General features: G+C 41.0%; 1 protein-coding gene across 1 annotated transcript in view; it reads right to left on the bottom strand.

Annotated features, from left to right (window-relative positions):
* LOC144827102 (uncharacterized) overlaps positions 1 to 16,393 on the bottom strand; it is a 466,306-nt gene that overhangs the window by 336,516 nt on the left and 113,397 nt on the right. The window contains exons 3-4 of the mRNA XM_078685542.1: positions 13,063 to 13,161; positions 9,972 to 10,085 (exon numbers count right to left, since the gene is read on the bottom strand). Of these exons, the coding sequence (XP_078541668.1) occupies positions 9,972 to 10,085; positions 13,063 to 13,161 (213 nt within the window). The remainder of the gene's footprint in view (positions 1 to 9,971; positions 10,086 to 13,062; positions 13,162 to 16,393) is intronic.

Raw genomic sequence — 16,393 nt, 5'->3', positions numbered from 1 at the left:
TCAACAGGCTTCCATAGTAATGTATAACAGGAGGACTGGTTTTCTAAAAAATTGGGATTTATAAAGATGTTGCAGATAGGCTTAGTGTCAAGATTTAGGACACGGAACAGAAACACAAAAGATAGCATGTTGATAACAGAAAAGATCCTCAAGATTGAGGATCAAAGCACAGGACATTGTAAAGTTTGGTATGCACACACACACACACACACCTTATCTGTTTTCTGTTCCTTCTTTTATGGTCTGTTTATGATACGGGTTGTGGTCCTTTTATTATGGGTTTGTCCGGCTTGTGTAAGAAGGAATGTTAGGCATTTTGCATGCTTGCAAAAGCAAGGACTGCCCCTTACGTTTATGCTGAGTTTTGTATAAGGCCTCTGTTCTCTGTATTCCTCAGACTACCTCATTCAGTTGCTACGGCTTCTGTGTGACGTGGCCTCACTTATTACATTTAATAAAGATGTCTTTTCATATTTTCAGCTTCTGTGCCAAGTTCTTTTTTCTATTAGTAAGTATTCCCTGAGAATAAGATTACAGTTCTTCAAATGGCGCAGCCAACGTGGGCTTCATCAGAGAAGTGACTTTCTGAAGTAGTGATCTTGTCAGGAGACTGAAATCTACTGAGGAGGAAAGGATGGGACTCTGCTACTTTGTGCACAAGGATTCTGGAGATTCTCTGTCTTCGCAGCCCGGTATATTTCTGCTCTTCCTGATTTTGATCCTCCACATGATGTCACTCCTGACTGAGAACCTTTTTGGCGTGAGTATTCTAAAAAAGACCGTAAGGTCATGTAGAACTTGACAGTTAGAATTTGGATAACCTTTTGATTAATAAGAATAAGAAGTACAAGTGGGTCGCTCCCACGACTTTGTTTGGTTTCTTGGTTTTGATTTGGTTATTGCAATTACCAAAGCCAAGGGTTTGGTTTCTTGGTTTTGATTTGGTTATTGCAATTACCAAAGCCGAGGGGCTCGTATATTTGCGATTGTATTGGTAGAGATAACACCTTGAAGTTTGAAGCTAGATTAGTGAGCTATAAGATGCCTGGTCTTAGCAAATTTAGTACTGTAGCTTTGGAACTTTGGAATTTGTGTTGGCCAACTTTTGATTTGTATAGGTTTGGATATGCGAATTGCAATTTGTGTAGGCAGGTAATGAGGAGATATTTCTCCATTTGGTTTAGTTGAACGGTGCACGTACGAAAAGTACCTTAAGCACTACTTTTGATTACAATACTTGCGTATTCCGCAGTATTTTTGGCATGCCTGCTCTCAAGCTCACATGGAAAAATGTGTTGCTTTTTTGGAAGGTACCATAGTGTGATGTGAAGTAAATTAGCCGGCCCCCCTAGCGGGAAATATCTAAATAGGTTTAGATTTACAAACGTATTTCTTCCTTGGTGATTCTGCATCCCCAGGGAATTAAAATATGGACATAATACAAAATAAGGATCCTTTGTTCTGCGCAATGTTATGAATGAAGATATGCAGAGCGATTTTTTGGTGTTCTGCTAGCCAAAGCTAGTGAATTGAGTGAATTTTCGCTTCTTAAATGTACATCAGTCTGTTGGACTGTTTTTGCAATCTTTTGGAACACTATTAAGAAGCGTTTCTTGTAAATATGACTTACAACTAGTATTTGCAAATGGTTTGGTTTAAGTACAGTCTGTGGGCTGTCCTTGGTTTCTGTCCTGAGTATTGAGTTATGGATTAAATGTGTGTTTAAATGTCTATGTGGTTTTCCCATTAGTGCAACTTCTGTAAGTAAATTGCGATGGCGCTATTTATGAAATGCATGGCTAAAAGCTCGCCATATTGTGTGTCCTGAGTGTTTCACCCCTTTCTGTTTATGTCTGAAATGAGCTCAAATGTGTGTTTGTGTTTTTTTATGTTTTCAGTCTATTAAGCAAAATTTCTAAATGCTTAAAACATTTTTTTTAATTCACATTCACTAGGAATAAAAAGGCCCCCAAAAATGAATGGTGTGTTTTTGTAGAAAAACCAACTTATATCATTTCTTCATTATTTTGTATTACAGGAAGACATTTCAATTAAGGGTTTCCTCTCTTTAAGCATACACATATTCTTGGCTCTGTTGCTAAATAAAAATGGTCCTTTTTAGAAAGAAAAATGTAGCGCCAAATTTTGTCATGTTTCAAGTTAAGCTTCTGTGCTTGGGCTTATAAATGAATGCGTCTAAAAATGATAGGCAAGGGATGCAGCTTGCTCTTATATGTGGAATTATCAAAAATAATTGGGTTTATTATTTTTTTTAATTAATTATGAAAAATAATTATTAAAAATAAGTGCTACAAAATTCGTTTTTTACTATTCATGAAGCTTAATGCTCATACTATGACATCCTAGCATTAAAATTTAATTTAAGTTGTGCTATACCGCATAATGAGAACATTAGCATATGGAATTTCACTTAGCGCAGGCGTACAAAACTCATTTTTCTAAAGATTTACATGAGATATGTCTGATTAAAAATCTCTGTAATTTGTAAAGAACATTCTGAGGATGATTAATATGTATCACAAGTATAGGATATTTATTTTTAAGTGCCCCAAACATCAAAGTCGAATTTGGGTAAAATAGACCATTTAAAACAGCATTCTTGCCATTTATGATAGCTTTAAAGTGCTTTAGGCTTCACTAAATGCATACATTTAGGTGTAATACAAATTTGCAGACTGTCCCCATTTGGGGTTTGCTTTTAAATGACCCAGTGAGATCCATTTAAGGTTGATGAAATGAGTACCATTGCAACAAGCATTTGTTCTAAAACTGGTATGTGTGTTATTAGGTTCGGTGAATTATTCACAGTAACTGTTGTTTAATAATCTGGGAATAGAGATAATTTTTAGCGCCTAAAAAGGAGAAATTATTTTTCAAAATAGAGTGAATTATTGCAGGTTAGTAGGAATTAGGAAGGCCTTTCGCCTTTGTCAGCCTCAGAATGAGCAGAAGCTGTGGGCTAGGAGAACAGGCTGCTCAAGTTGCGCTAAGATGCTATCTTTAGTTTTCCTGTAAACAATGGAAGAGGCTGTCATGTTGACATATGTGACCTTTTAAATTAAGGGCCTTGTCTCTGTGGAATGCAGAATGACCTTGCTAAACAGGCCTCTAAAAGGTGGGGTTTCTGGTCTCTAAATAAGAACATCAATAAAATTAAAGAACTTAATTCCAAAGGGAAAATATGAAAAAGGTTTCTTTGAAAGTCCCAACACATGCTAAATGCTCTGCAGAAATGATATATTTGTATCTCTGCCTCTAAAAAAATATTGTCTGCTAGTTGCTTTTATTTGACCGAAAATGAAGCATTGCATTAAGTCTTAGACAGAAAATAAGACAAAGCATTTTATTGATATTTTGAAGGCTACATGCCTAAGTGAGAACGAATTGTGGCGCAAAGATAACATGGAGTGTCAGTGAAAGAATTTTACTTTTGGAAAGTTAAAAGGGCTTCATGTTGCAAGGTGACTGACAAGATGGTAACAGTTAAGTAATGGAAATTTAATTTTGTGTCTGTTAATGTGTATTAAGTTTTGTCTTCTGATTAAAAGTTATAATTGATGTCTGTTTGTTATGAGAAATGTCTCTCTTTTGTGAGTTGTGTATTTTTTGCTTTACTTCTGCCCACAGATCATTCATGGATTGTTCTGGGTGATTTTAAGGCTGACAAGACACGTGAGTTTGGTTGGTTAAAAAGGGATGTGTTTTTGCTAAGCCTTTGGGAAGAAATGTTCACGTGTTTTTTTTTTTTTTTTTAATGTTTGTGTATTTGGTCCTATCATGAATTGTCAGAAGAGACATAGTGGGTTGTATTTGACAGCCAAATGTCCACTAAATGGTGATTTGCTGTCAAAAGGAGGGTGAAGATTTTAAACCTGACAAATTAAGCAAGCCCAAATAGTGGGTTTTGGGCTGCAGGTTCACAGTGCATAAAGTAACGGACTTGAAGTGGGTGCGTCACCGCTCATTTACATATGTTATTGTCTTGTCTATGTTTTTTGTGCTTGATATACAGCGAGTATATCTGATGGCTTGACATGTCCGTTTTGTGCGGGGTTTTTTGCATGTTTTTTGTTTTATGTTGCTGCTTATGATACTATTACAAGTTTACCTGTGTTGTGAAGGGATATACAGGACGATGTGTATCCTGCAAACAGTTGGGTAGATTTGCTTTGACTCTAAATTTCACAGAAAAACAGACAACACTTCATCAGTGTATGTCAAATTTGGCTTTAATGGTATTTGAAGGAAAATAAAAAAGAGATATACAGAATCAGAGTGTGTCACATGCTGTTAGTCACGTACTGCCTCTCCCCTTAAGGAACAGGCAGCCCTAAAATTATGTATCCTGAATTGGACGTAAGGATAAATTATAGATCTGTGACTTTTGTGCATGGTGACCTAATTTTTATATTACATTAGTCAGTTTTGTTCTGCTTCCTAAATAGTGTATGGCCTTGTACCATAAAGGAAACAAGGTTTACTTTTTTTCCCTGAAAAAGGAACTGGAACATTAGCTGAGATTACCGTATATGGTGTAGCGGCCAGCGGTAGAGTTTAAATTTGTGTACTATTTTGACTTTTTGTGTATCACCCATACTCTTGGTATTGTGTCACAAACTTGACTATCACCTGAGTAATTTCTTGTTCTTCCTATAGATTTTTCTTTTAACATTTCTCCCCTGATTGATGTCACATTGTGCCTAGTAATTGGGGATTTTAGCTGTGTCCTAGTCCCATTTTCCCTTTTCCATATTCCTTTCACCAGTTAGCCTTCTTTTATTATTATTATTGTATTAGGTTCACACTTCCAGATTGCAGTAATGTACCAGAGACCCCCTATTTTATGTATAATTCCCTTTTGTATGACTAGATTGTTTTTTAAGAATTTTCTTTAGGCCTAACTCGATGTTTTTCAGTCTAACCGTCATGGTAGTGATGGACTGGTTAACTGACTCAATGCTATTATAAGACAAGTTTCCACATTTTGATCATTAGCCTGTGTATTGCATAGTGCACTTGATGCACAGTTATTAAAAGGGAGGTATCTACATGTCCCTGATAATCTGTATCATGTGGTTTCTCTTTTGAGATGTTCTAGATAAGGAATTTAGGAACACCTAGACTTAATCATTGAGAAAAAAAAAATGTGTTTACCCCATTAGACGATGTCACTATGTGTGAGGACATCCATTTAGATAAAATTCTCATATAGTTATCTACCCTTAGATGGTAGAGGATATGCTCTCACATGGAAACCCAATTGAAGAAATTAGAGGCACTGTTTTGCTTATTGCCTTTGTCTTTGTATTCTATGAGAATGACAGTGTGTTCTAGACCAGAATTGTCTCATGGCGTATGGCCACTCCCTCGCAGATTGCAGGCCACCTGCTGGCAATCCTCTTGTTAAAAACAAACTGTTTTTGTACTAAATTGAAGGAAAATAACAAATGTGTCCCATTTCCTACATCACTAGGTTCTGCGGGATTAAGTCATAATAACCTGCGGACCTTTGATGAAAAGCTAATTCCCATCAGTGACCGTCCCAGCACCCAGACAGTGATCGCCAGCGTGTCATCAGTGATATCTCCAACGTATTGTACTTGCTTCATCAGAAGGCGTTGAACATCAGAAAAGAAGGAGGAGCTGGTTTTGCCACAGAACCAGAGTTTCAGTGCAAAAGAGCGAAAGAGAAGGATTCCAGTTATTTTAAGTTTTTAGTTTTTCACCTGTCATGTGCTGGTAACCTCTGACAGTAGGCAGTCCATTGAGCCCCTTGGCCTGAGTTTTGGCCACACCCCCCCCCCTTTCCTTTGCTCCAATGGAAAGGCAGTGCACCAGAGGATCCAGGATTGGAAAAAGGCACTACATTGTGGTACCTATGATTAAATGGAAGAGCAGCCCGAGCATCCTCTGACACAGACAAGCGAGTGTTGGAGTCTGAAAGTGTTGCTGAGTATGAAAGCATGTTGCTCTTTCCTGATCAATAGTACTTGGGTCTGCATGAGAATGATCTGTGCCCTTGATGAATGCACACTATCTGTAGTGCCTGCCGCAGAGGAGAGATATTGGTGCACTGCCTTGAGACATTGAGACTGTCAAATAAGCTGCGAGTGTTTGCCAGGAGGGCCAGGAGGGTACTCCAACGGATACTGAGAAGGACCATTTTCATGAAAGGCCTGAACGAAGAGGCCCATGCGGAAGAAAACAACACAAGAGGACTTGATGAACAATAGAAGCCTGCCGGAGAGGCTTGGACGGACTCTGGGTATTTCTCGTGCGATTGAATTAAAATGGGTGTTAGGAGACAAATTTTTGCTGTTTTGCTGGCATTGTTTTAAAGTAGTATTCTGTTTAGTAAAAGCAGAATAAAGTCCATTCTCTGTGGAAGAGTATCCCTTTTCATCTGAGAGCATTAATAAGGATCACCACTGTTTCACCTGAACATATAATAAGTTACTGAAATGCATAGGAGCCATAAAAAATGTTACTAGATCATTTTAGGATTTGCTTTCTGCTTAGAGTTGTGAAAAATTATAATTTTGTTTGTAATAGTGGTCATTACTTTCTCCTGTTGTCCATATGTTCTTAATAACATGTTTTCTAGTATTTTTAAGCATGCCGTTGTCTTTTGTGGGTTGGATTGTCTTCACTACCCAATTGACTTCTGCACCCACCTCCCAACCTATGTCTTTTCCTACTACTACTTCTTTGCATTCTTTTTATATCTTACCTGAACACGAGCAGATCAGAAGGTCGGAATTTGTGAATAATCCCTTTGTGCAGTTTCAGCATCAATACCAGTTAGTAATGAATACCACTAATTGTTGGGTGTGTGGTCTTATGCCACATACTACAGATAGAGGTATTCCCTATTTGGTTCTGTCATTTAGTTACAATGGGTCTGTATTAGGGGTGAGCGGATTTTGCGTATTGGCAATCCGCGGATTTGCGGATTTGCGGATTTCGAAAATACGCAAAATCCACGGATCCTAGCGTATTTTTTTTTTGTGTTCGCACGGGTTTCTGCAAGTTCGCGAGGGTTTTATTGTACAAAACGCTCGCGAACGTGCAGAAACCCGTGCGAACACAATGTGCCTACTCATGGGTATTGCGCTCGTGAAAGTCAAGGATGCAAAGTCTATCCAGCATCACAGCTGATTTTCCACGGTAGATTTGGTAAAGAAGGCACATTGCCCAGCCTCGACGACGCTCTCGATTGTTTCTGGGCTGATGAATGAGTCACTGCATTTGAGCTTCAACTAGTTCCAGCGACCATGTGTGTGTTACTATGCAATCGCGACGAAGGGCGCAGGGGTCTCTTGAGTGAGCTGCTGTTGCTGTAGTATTTTACAATGGCGCCAGCAAGCTGCCAGCGCCGTTGTAAAATAGTTACAAAGTTAGCTTGCACAGGAAGCACTTAGATAAAATAAAGCAGCACCTGCTTCGTTTTATCTAGTGGTTCCTGTGCAAGCTAACTTTGTAACTATTTTACAACGGCGCTGGCAGCTTGCTGGCGCCATTGTAAAATAGTTACATGAGTGGGGGTTCAACTTTTGAACCCGTTACATCCGCGGATTTTTTTTTCTCGGATTTTGTGGAAAATACGTAAAATACGCGGATTGCGTATTCACTAAAAATCCGAAAAATCCGCGGACGTAACGGATTTTCCGCTCGTGCTTAGTCTGTATGGGCATATCAGACGATGTTTATTTATGCCAACGAAGTCTATCCCTTGCGTTCCATAAAAGATAATTCGAGTAATAATGCCTTAGTGAAGTAAATAACGGATAATATTGACATCGATTCAGATACAGACTGAGTGATTGCCTATGAAAGGGCAAAAGGAGGGTCTGAGGTTCTGTGAATTCTGAACCCATGGGTTCCATTTTGTGTATGGCAGCCATTTTGTGGTTGCCCTCACATAGGCCATGATTGTGGCTGAAACCAGTCTTTTAACGACATGTAGACCTTAGCTCTAGTTCATGCTGACTCCTGTTTGACCTGAGTGAACTGACCCTGTTGCCTGAAGCTGGCCTTGTTAAACCAGTTCCTGCCCTTTAGCTGATCAAGATTGAGGATCAAAGCACAGGACATTGTAGAGTTTGGTATGCACACACACACCCCTTATCTGTTTTCTGTTCCTTCTTTTATGGTCTGTTTATGATATGGGTTGTGGTCCTTTTATTATGGGTTTGTCCGGCTTGTGTAAGAAGGAATGTTAGGCATTTTGCATGCTTGCAAAAGCAAGGACTGCCCCTTACTTTTATGCTGAGTTTTGTAACCCTGAGCATATATATAAGGCTCTGTTCTCTGTATTCCTCAGACTACCTCATTCAGTTGCTACGGCTTCTGTGTGACGTGGCCTCACTTATTAAATTTAATAAAGATGTCTTTTCATATTTTCAGCTTCTGTGCCAAGTTTTTTTTCTATTAGTAAGTATTCCCTGAGAATGAAGATTACAGTTCTTCAAAGTTACATCACTCATGACAGGTTAAATGACATCACCGATTAAATCTCAAATAACATCATTGATAACATCACTGATGACAACATCTCAACTACTGCTCCTTAAATGACTAAATATGCCCTAGGTCATTTTAGAAAATAGGTAGAAAAGGGCCCACAAACATATGCAGCATTGATTGAATACATGTAGAAAAAGGAAATACTGCAGTACAGGAGACAACTCTGATTAACTATGGTGAATGGTATAAGGTGTACAGTTTTATTACCAGTAAACCTTTTAGTGAAAGCCGTACTTAATTTGAAGTAGGTAGATGCTGAGTGCAACTAGTGTAAATTGCAGATGTATTTTTTAAATTGATTGTGGATTATTTACAAGGCCTGTTGCCAAAACATGGGCAAAAAATGAAAGCTTCTCTTTATAATACGTTATCCATTTATGGATTTTTGCGAACATACGGAGATTTTTAAAGAACAGATTTTTATTTTGATATGTTCAATGAAAATGATGAGATATTATACATTGTTGTAGAATGTATCAAGTAAGATTGACTCACAGATATTCAGGGCGTTGTATGATTGTAAGCATTGTTAAAATGGTGTAGAATATTATAGTCATTTCAAGAATAAGTGTAAAGAACTTTTAAATACTACAAAAAGATGTCCATAGGGCCATTATGCATGTCATGATAATGTATAGATGTGAAGCCGTTGACTTAACTTTATAAGTCACATGAGGTAATTAAAACTGGCACATCTCAATAATATGTCACTCAAGTCGACAGAACAAAGATTCCACTATCGCTTAATACTGAGCATTTCATTGTGGCTTACATACAAAATGCCCTGCAGCCACACTTCATTGAACTAGATAAATACCACATCAAAACTAAGCTTAAGGACAAGCTATAAAATCAAGGACCATGAATTATGGCCTGACTCGAAATAATAAAACCACTTATAATGGGAAAGTGGCCCGTCGCCATCTTAAAATCGATACAGTGGACAGGGCTTACCATGTCAGGCAACTTGAGCTGGAAAATCATTTGGAAAAAATATCCATGCGAGCAGAGGGAGCCTCCAAAGGTACTCTCCAATTCTCAGAAAACAAGGAAATATCATCCTTAAGTCTGTAGATCACATTCCTCAAGCTAACGTTAGAGGGTTCCTTTCACACTTTGCAAAAATCCGTGATGCAAACTTTGATTGCACACGGGTAAGATGAACATAACTGAGTCATACATGTTTACCTTCTCGAGTTTAAAGGCATAGTCGAAACACTTAGTGCCAATTAAATTGAATTGACTTAACACAAATCCCCTGGAAAGTTAAGAAGAAATTGCTGCTGCATTTCTCTCTCCTCATCATGCTTCAAGACATAACCTTCTAAAATTGTACACCACAGCTTGAGTCTCTGATTTAACTGCCAATCAACAGCAGTACAGCTTCACAAAAGATCACACTTCAGTGTCAATGTTTTTCTTACCTTGTCAGGAGTACATTTTACTTCCTTGTTGGAAGCCTTCATCAATGTTTGTACCACACTGACAGCCCCAGTGACACGGAGGGATGCGTAGTGGAGAGGAAGCTGATCCTTTGGCTGTGAATTGAAGGAGACACATGGTCTGTGTTATTGCTGTTGTGCAGAACTCTACAAGTTTCCATGTTAAATGACATATCATAATGTTGGATATCAGTATAATACTAAATAATGGAAACAACACAAAAGTGAATCATTGTAATCTCAAGAACAGAATAGAGTATGTGAAGTTCTATCAAACAGTCCTACAAATAGCAGAATATTGTTTCGGTCTCACACCCAACCCATAAGTGTTTGGCCCTAGCCCCATAACAAGCCTAAGGGGAAATAAAGGTGTACTGATTGGCAATCCACTCAGTTGGCATAAAAATCAGTTTTCCACAATTATCAATTGTGATGATACACTTCCATGAGACGTTGTAAATGTAGGACTGTACCCGAAAATATTTCCACAGGTCTCACAGAGCACTTCTGGGAAACTGGAGTGGTCACAACTCATTCAAACATTACAGCATTCTTCATGCATTCCTAAAAATGTGCAAAATATTGCTAAATTGGGTATGGTAAGAAAATAGAGACAGAGGAAGTGTTTGAGGTTCGTGTAATGGTTACGGTTACGGTTGAGGTTAAGAATATGTGTCTGGATCATATTTTTGAAATCATATCAATGTTGATTATACTTTGATCATTATGTTAAACCAATGCAAAGAGGAATAATTATGGTTATGGATTCTTGATTTTTTAAATTTTTTTTATTTTTAAAGACCTTTTTCGTTCAAACCACTCTTTCACTCGGCACTTGGCCTACAACCCACAGGGGCTGGCAGCAGGTAATATTGATCATAGGAAACATTAGCAAGTGAACACAGCCAATAAGCCGGCAACCCTGGGGTCCGGCGGCGTAGTATAGGAAAAGAATCATGTGGACATAGTTCAATACACAGCACAATAACAAGCAGGTCCATGAATTATGTCGTTTTGTTGTTAGTTTAGACACATCAATGCTTTGTCAGTGTTGGCATCGCTCGAGCTTTGATCCGTCTCCACAGGGAGAGGACTATCAGTATGGACACTAAAGGATATGTGTTCGCGATGCCATCCTGTTGCGGGTTGGTGTAAAATAGTATAGCTCACTAAGGCATATGAGTAAGTGTATGATGTCGACGGCGCCAGGTTGCGACCACTGTAACTGGGGTGCAGTCGCCCATAGGCCTAGCGGTTGGTAAACCCTGTAGTGACGCCAGCGCGTGCACAGGCGTCCAAGGTGGCTGTCGGTGCTTGGTGTCAGCCGTCCGGCGGTGGAAGACATTGTTTCGGGTCGCGGCCCAAGTCTCTATTGTACAGTGGGTCGTGTCATGTCGTTGTTACAGGAGCATAGTGTGTCAGCAGTTGCGTGCTGTCCCGTGACATAGCCATGGCGTGTAGAGTGGTATCGGTAGGAACAATAAAGGGCCTGGTCGGGGAACATGACAAGCGTGGGAACTAGTTCCGGAATTTGTAAAACTATGGGGGTAAACAATAGCATCTGTCAGCGCGCAAGGGGGGGGGATGGTTGCAGGTGCAGTGGTGAGTCAACAGTCCGGGGACTGGGTGCGGCGGGGCAATCGCTGGGGCGCAGGGGGGCCCGGGTGGAGGCCCACGCGAGACGACTCCAGGACACAACTATGACAGGGGCCATCCTCCAAGGGACATGACCAGGATCCGCCGTGTAGGAGTTGTCGCCCAGTGTGGAGGAGCGGTCAATGGTTATGGATTCTTGATGACATGGTAGTTGTTATGGTTTCCTTCATTATGGACTTTTTCATTTACAAGGAGGTCCAGATAACACTGAACTGAATGGATAAATCAACATTCACTGGGTGAGCCGGCTCTTGCCACTTACTGAACAGACAAATTAAACAGATCAGCCCACAAGCAGAAACATGAACCAATGATCTATGTTAGAGAGCCTTTATAAATGTGGTCAACTAGGGATCAATCCATTGCCCATTAGATCATGAATTTAGTGATTTCTGTTGGGGGAAACATTGTATGGTGTTGATTATTTGACCGAAAATATATATAAGTACTAAGATGTAAGATGGATTTAGCTTTCAAGACCACTTGAGTTTGTTGTAATTTAAGACACATGTTTTAGGACAAATCAAAGTTCCGCTGTATCACCAAGGCCTGAGATGATTCTCCAAGACAGAATGTATATCATCACACAGAGCCTTTCTCACTTCAATTTCTTCTTGGGGAGGTTTTCTGGTGTCAGAGATTGTAGATGGTTTGGGGGCTTTTGTAAAGTAGAGTATACCTCAGTGTGAGAGGGGCATGTGATACACTTTTCATATCACAGTACCTCAGTGCTCCAAGACCCCTTGGGGGCTGGTCAATGCTTTCCAAAAATAAAGGAATACGACTGCCGCATTTCTGGTGATAGTGTGTATGCAACAGTAAGTTGCCATTAGGTCAACATTTGCATATCTCTCAACCTTTTAGAGTTTTAATGCAGCTTTACATCGAATTATGTCCATCGTTTGAAATCAGATTAGGTCTATAATAAGTGAGAGAGCTTTTAAAACGGTATAGTTCGAGACAGAAAGGCCATAATGGAATTAGAACACTTTGCCACCCTGGTCAGAATGTTTAGAAATAGGACTTTTGCCGCGCCATTGTCAGCGGAGTGCCCAACATTCTAATTGTCTTATTGCAGGCCCAGCGACAATAAGAATCTCGACCAGCTGAGGCTTCGGTAGAAATGCATAGGGCAGAAAAAATCCTCCTGAGATTTTCAAAAAGATAATGTTCTTTTTTCACTATACAACAGTGTAAAATGATAGGTCAACATTCCAAAGTAGGGTGACTTCAGTGCTATGCCTGTACCTCTGTACAAGACTACCATCCCTTACTCGGGACTTACTCAACAACTCCTGTCCACATGAGTGAAAGAAAGACATGAAACAATTTTATTTTGCTAAAAACCTTTTTATTCCTGTTTAAAATTCACTAATGGTACAGGAGGAAGAATATTATAAAACAAACGCACACCTACCCCTCCAGGGACATTAGGATCGGCCTTTTTAGTGACCAGCAGACGGACTATCTCCTCTTTGGAGTGGGCAGCGGCCACGTGCAGAGCCGTGCGTCCATCCTGCAAGGAAACAAAAGAAATGGTCACCACCTGACAAGTGCCTGAAATCTTCAAGCAGAGAAACTCTTTGTGATAGAACTACTTCTAAAATGAACTGTCACATTGACGAGCGCTTTCTACAGTGCCTGACACAGCACAAAACCTGTCTTTGTCTGATAATGCATATAGTCACCGGGATATATAGTGACTGGGCCAGACTCTGAAAATGTAGTAAGTCGTAATGTTGAGGTACATTTTCTCTAGTTATGATAGTTTTCTTTGCAAAGTAGCTTTATGCAGAGCGTCTTTTTACTCTGTTGGGCCCACAATCTAAAGTTGGCCTCCCGAGGCTCATTGACTCGCCAGGTAACAGTCCAAGTACTATAATCGATATTGAAATACAGCTGTGAATGTCCAGCCAGAGATGAGGGGTTTTTAAATGCACACTCACTTTAATAATATTTCAGACTATATAAATATATTAAATTATAAAAGGAGTTGTAAGGGTAAAAAGTACAGACAATGGAAACATTAATGCAACACAAAACTCTGATTAAAGTAGCCCTTGGCAGTAACCACTTTACTGTGTTAGTGGTCACTAATTGATGGTAAACACATAAACACTGCTGGAAACAAGAAACACAACATAATACATTGCAGTTACTGTAGCTATGGGATGGTTCCCTAACATGTGATGTTTGCGATCACAATCAAACATCGCACTGTAAAAGCACCCAGACATGACCCACCGATCAAAGGTGTCCCTTTGTCATTGGGTTCACAAATACAACACGCAGTTGCAATGCAAGAGTGAACTCCAAGTGAAAATGGGAAGATTCTGGGAGTGCTTGAAAGAGAGTTACATTATCCTGAAAGATGAGCTAATCTCTCTGTGTTGGATTCAGGTGGTGTTGGCTCCCTAAAATGGGGTAAGCTTGTGTCATGGGGTTCTCAAGGTCCTGGTTGTGTTGTTTCACACTTCTACAGTCTGGAAGTGTATTCAACATTTAGATGAAGAACAAGAAGAGCAAGGTTAGGTCTACAGGCCCAAAGGCCTTGCCGTGGACTATGTAGGTTCCTCTCTGGCTGGCTTGCTCCCAGGCCAACCGGATCTTGGGCCTCTGCAGCTAGGCAAAGAAAACTAGTCTATGGTCAGTGTTGAAAGCGTTTACTGGCTCCATGTACACAACTGTGGGCTCTTTGGGCTGACTGGGGGCTGTCAGGCATGCAAAGTCAGCAACAGTAGCTGGGGGCTGTAGCAGAGCTTCATGAGGGGCTTCCAGTCAGAAGGAAATGGGCATAATTCAGCTGCTCTTCTAGAACCATCATGGCAGAAGGGTCCAAGGAGGTCTTCAGGCAGCTGGAGAGGAGCGCCAGATTATATTTCCAAGTCGTGGCATATGGGCAGCACCTATTGCCAATCAGAGTTACAACATATTTAAAGTTCAAAGTCCTACTCAACAAGTTGACCTAGGTTATTCCATCTTGGAGTGGGTTCTTGACCTTCCCTCAAGATACATTTTGGTGGGCACTGCCTATATGCATCACTTCATGTACAATTTACACTGGCCTGCTCTGGTGGGAACCTGCATTATGCCCTCGGTGATGTCCTGAAGACATAAGAGCAGGAAAGGAATAGTAAGTAGCCATATGCTGTTCTTGATCCCTATTGTCAAAATATGCATCATTGCAAAACCTATGCATATAATGTTTGTGAACAATTAAACACATAAATATTACAAATCAGTCTTTGAATAGCTATTTTTTCCACCACCGCAGTGGGTGGGCCAGTGGCACCAAGTCAAGTCAAGTCAAGTCATAGAATTTATATAGCGCACTACATACCCAGAGGGTCCCAAGGCGCTTAGAGAGGGGAGGAAGATTACTTGTCAAATATCCACGTTTTAAGCTGCTTTCTGAATGCTAGGTGGTTCTGGGTAAGGCGAAGGTAAGCGGGGAGTGAGTTCCATGTTTTAGCAGCCAGGTATGAGAAGGATCTGCCGCCCATGGTGGTCTTGTTGATGCGAGGTACAGTGGCGAGGGCTTGGCTGGAAGAACGTAGTTGGCGGGAGGGGGTGTAGAAGGACAGTCGTGAGTTGAGGCATTCTGGTCCGATGTCGTAGAGTGATTTGTGTGCGTGGGTTAGCAGTCGGAAAGTGATCCTCTTATTGACGGGTAGCCAGTGGAGGTCTTTAAGGTGACCGGAGATGTGTTCGTTGCGTGGGATGTCTAATATGATCCTGGCTGAGGCGTTTTGGATTCGTTGGAGTTTCTTCTGGAGTTTAGCGGTAATGCCTGCGTAGAGGGTGTTTCCGTAGTCCAGTCGGCACGTGACCAGAGCATGGGTGACTGTTTTCCTTGTTTCGGTGGGGATCCAGCGAAATGTTTTTCTCAGCATGCGAAGAATGTTGAAGCAGGAAGAGGATACGGCGCTGACTTGTCTATTCATTGAGAGTGAAGAGTCCAGTATGATGCCTAAGTTCCGTGCGTGGTCTGTCGGGATGGGTGCCTTTCCGAGGGCTTCCGGCCACCAGGAGTCGTCCCATGCAGAGGGGGATGTACCTAAGATGAGGACTTCTGTTTTGTCTGAGTTCAGTTTCAGACGGCTTTGTTTCATCCATTCGGCAACTTCTTTCATTCCTTCGTGTAGGTTAGTTTTGGCGGTGCTGGGGTCATTGGTGAGAGAAAGGATTAGTTGAGTGTCATCCGCGTAGGAGATGATGTTGAGGTTGTGTTGGCGGGCGATGGTCGCGAGGGGGCTCATGTATACGTTGAAGAGGGTGGGGCTGAGTGAGGATCCTTGTGGTACGCCACAGATGACTTCAGTGGCCTCGGACTTGAATGGTGGGAGGCGGACTTTCTGAGTTCTTCCGGTGAGGAACGAGGTGATCCATTCAAGTGCTTTTCCTTGGATTCCGATGTTATTGAGGCGTTGTAAAAGGGTGCTGTGGCAGACTGTGTCAAATGCTGCAGAGAGGTCGAGGAGGATGAGGGCGACTGTGTCTCCATTGTCCAGTAGAGTTCGAATGTCGTCTGTTGCTGCGATGAGGGCGGTCTCAGTGCTGTGTTTTGCTCGGAAGCCAGATTGTGAGGAGTCGAGGGATTTGTTGGCTTCGAGGAAGGCGGCGAGTTGGTTGTTGACAGCTTTCTCGATGACTTTGGCCGGGAATGGAAGGAGCGAGATGGGGCGGTAATTTTTGAGTTCGGTGGGGTCCGCTGTGGGTTTCTTCAGAAGGGCGGTGAGTTCAGCGTG

This window comes from Lissotriton helveticus, chromosome 4_1 (genome assembly GCF_964261635.1).
Source record: "Lissotriton helveticus chromosome 4_1, aLisHel1.1, whole genome shotgun sequence".
Lineage (NCBI taxonomy): Eukaryota > Metazoa > Chordata > Amphibia > Caudata > Salamandridae > Lissotriton > Lissotriton helveticus.
The sequence above is the reverse complement of the archived record's forward strand: the minus strand, read 5'-3'. Positions and strand labels throughout refer to the sequence as shown.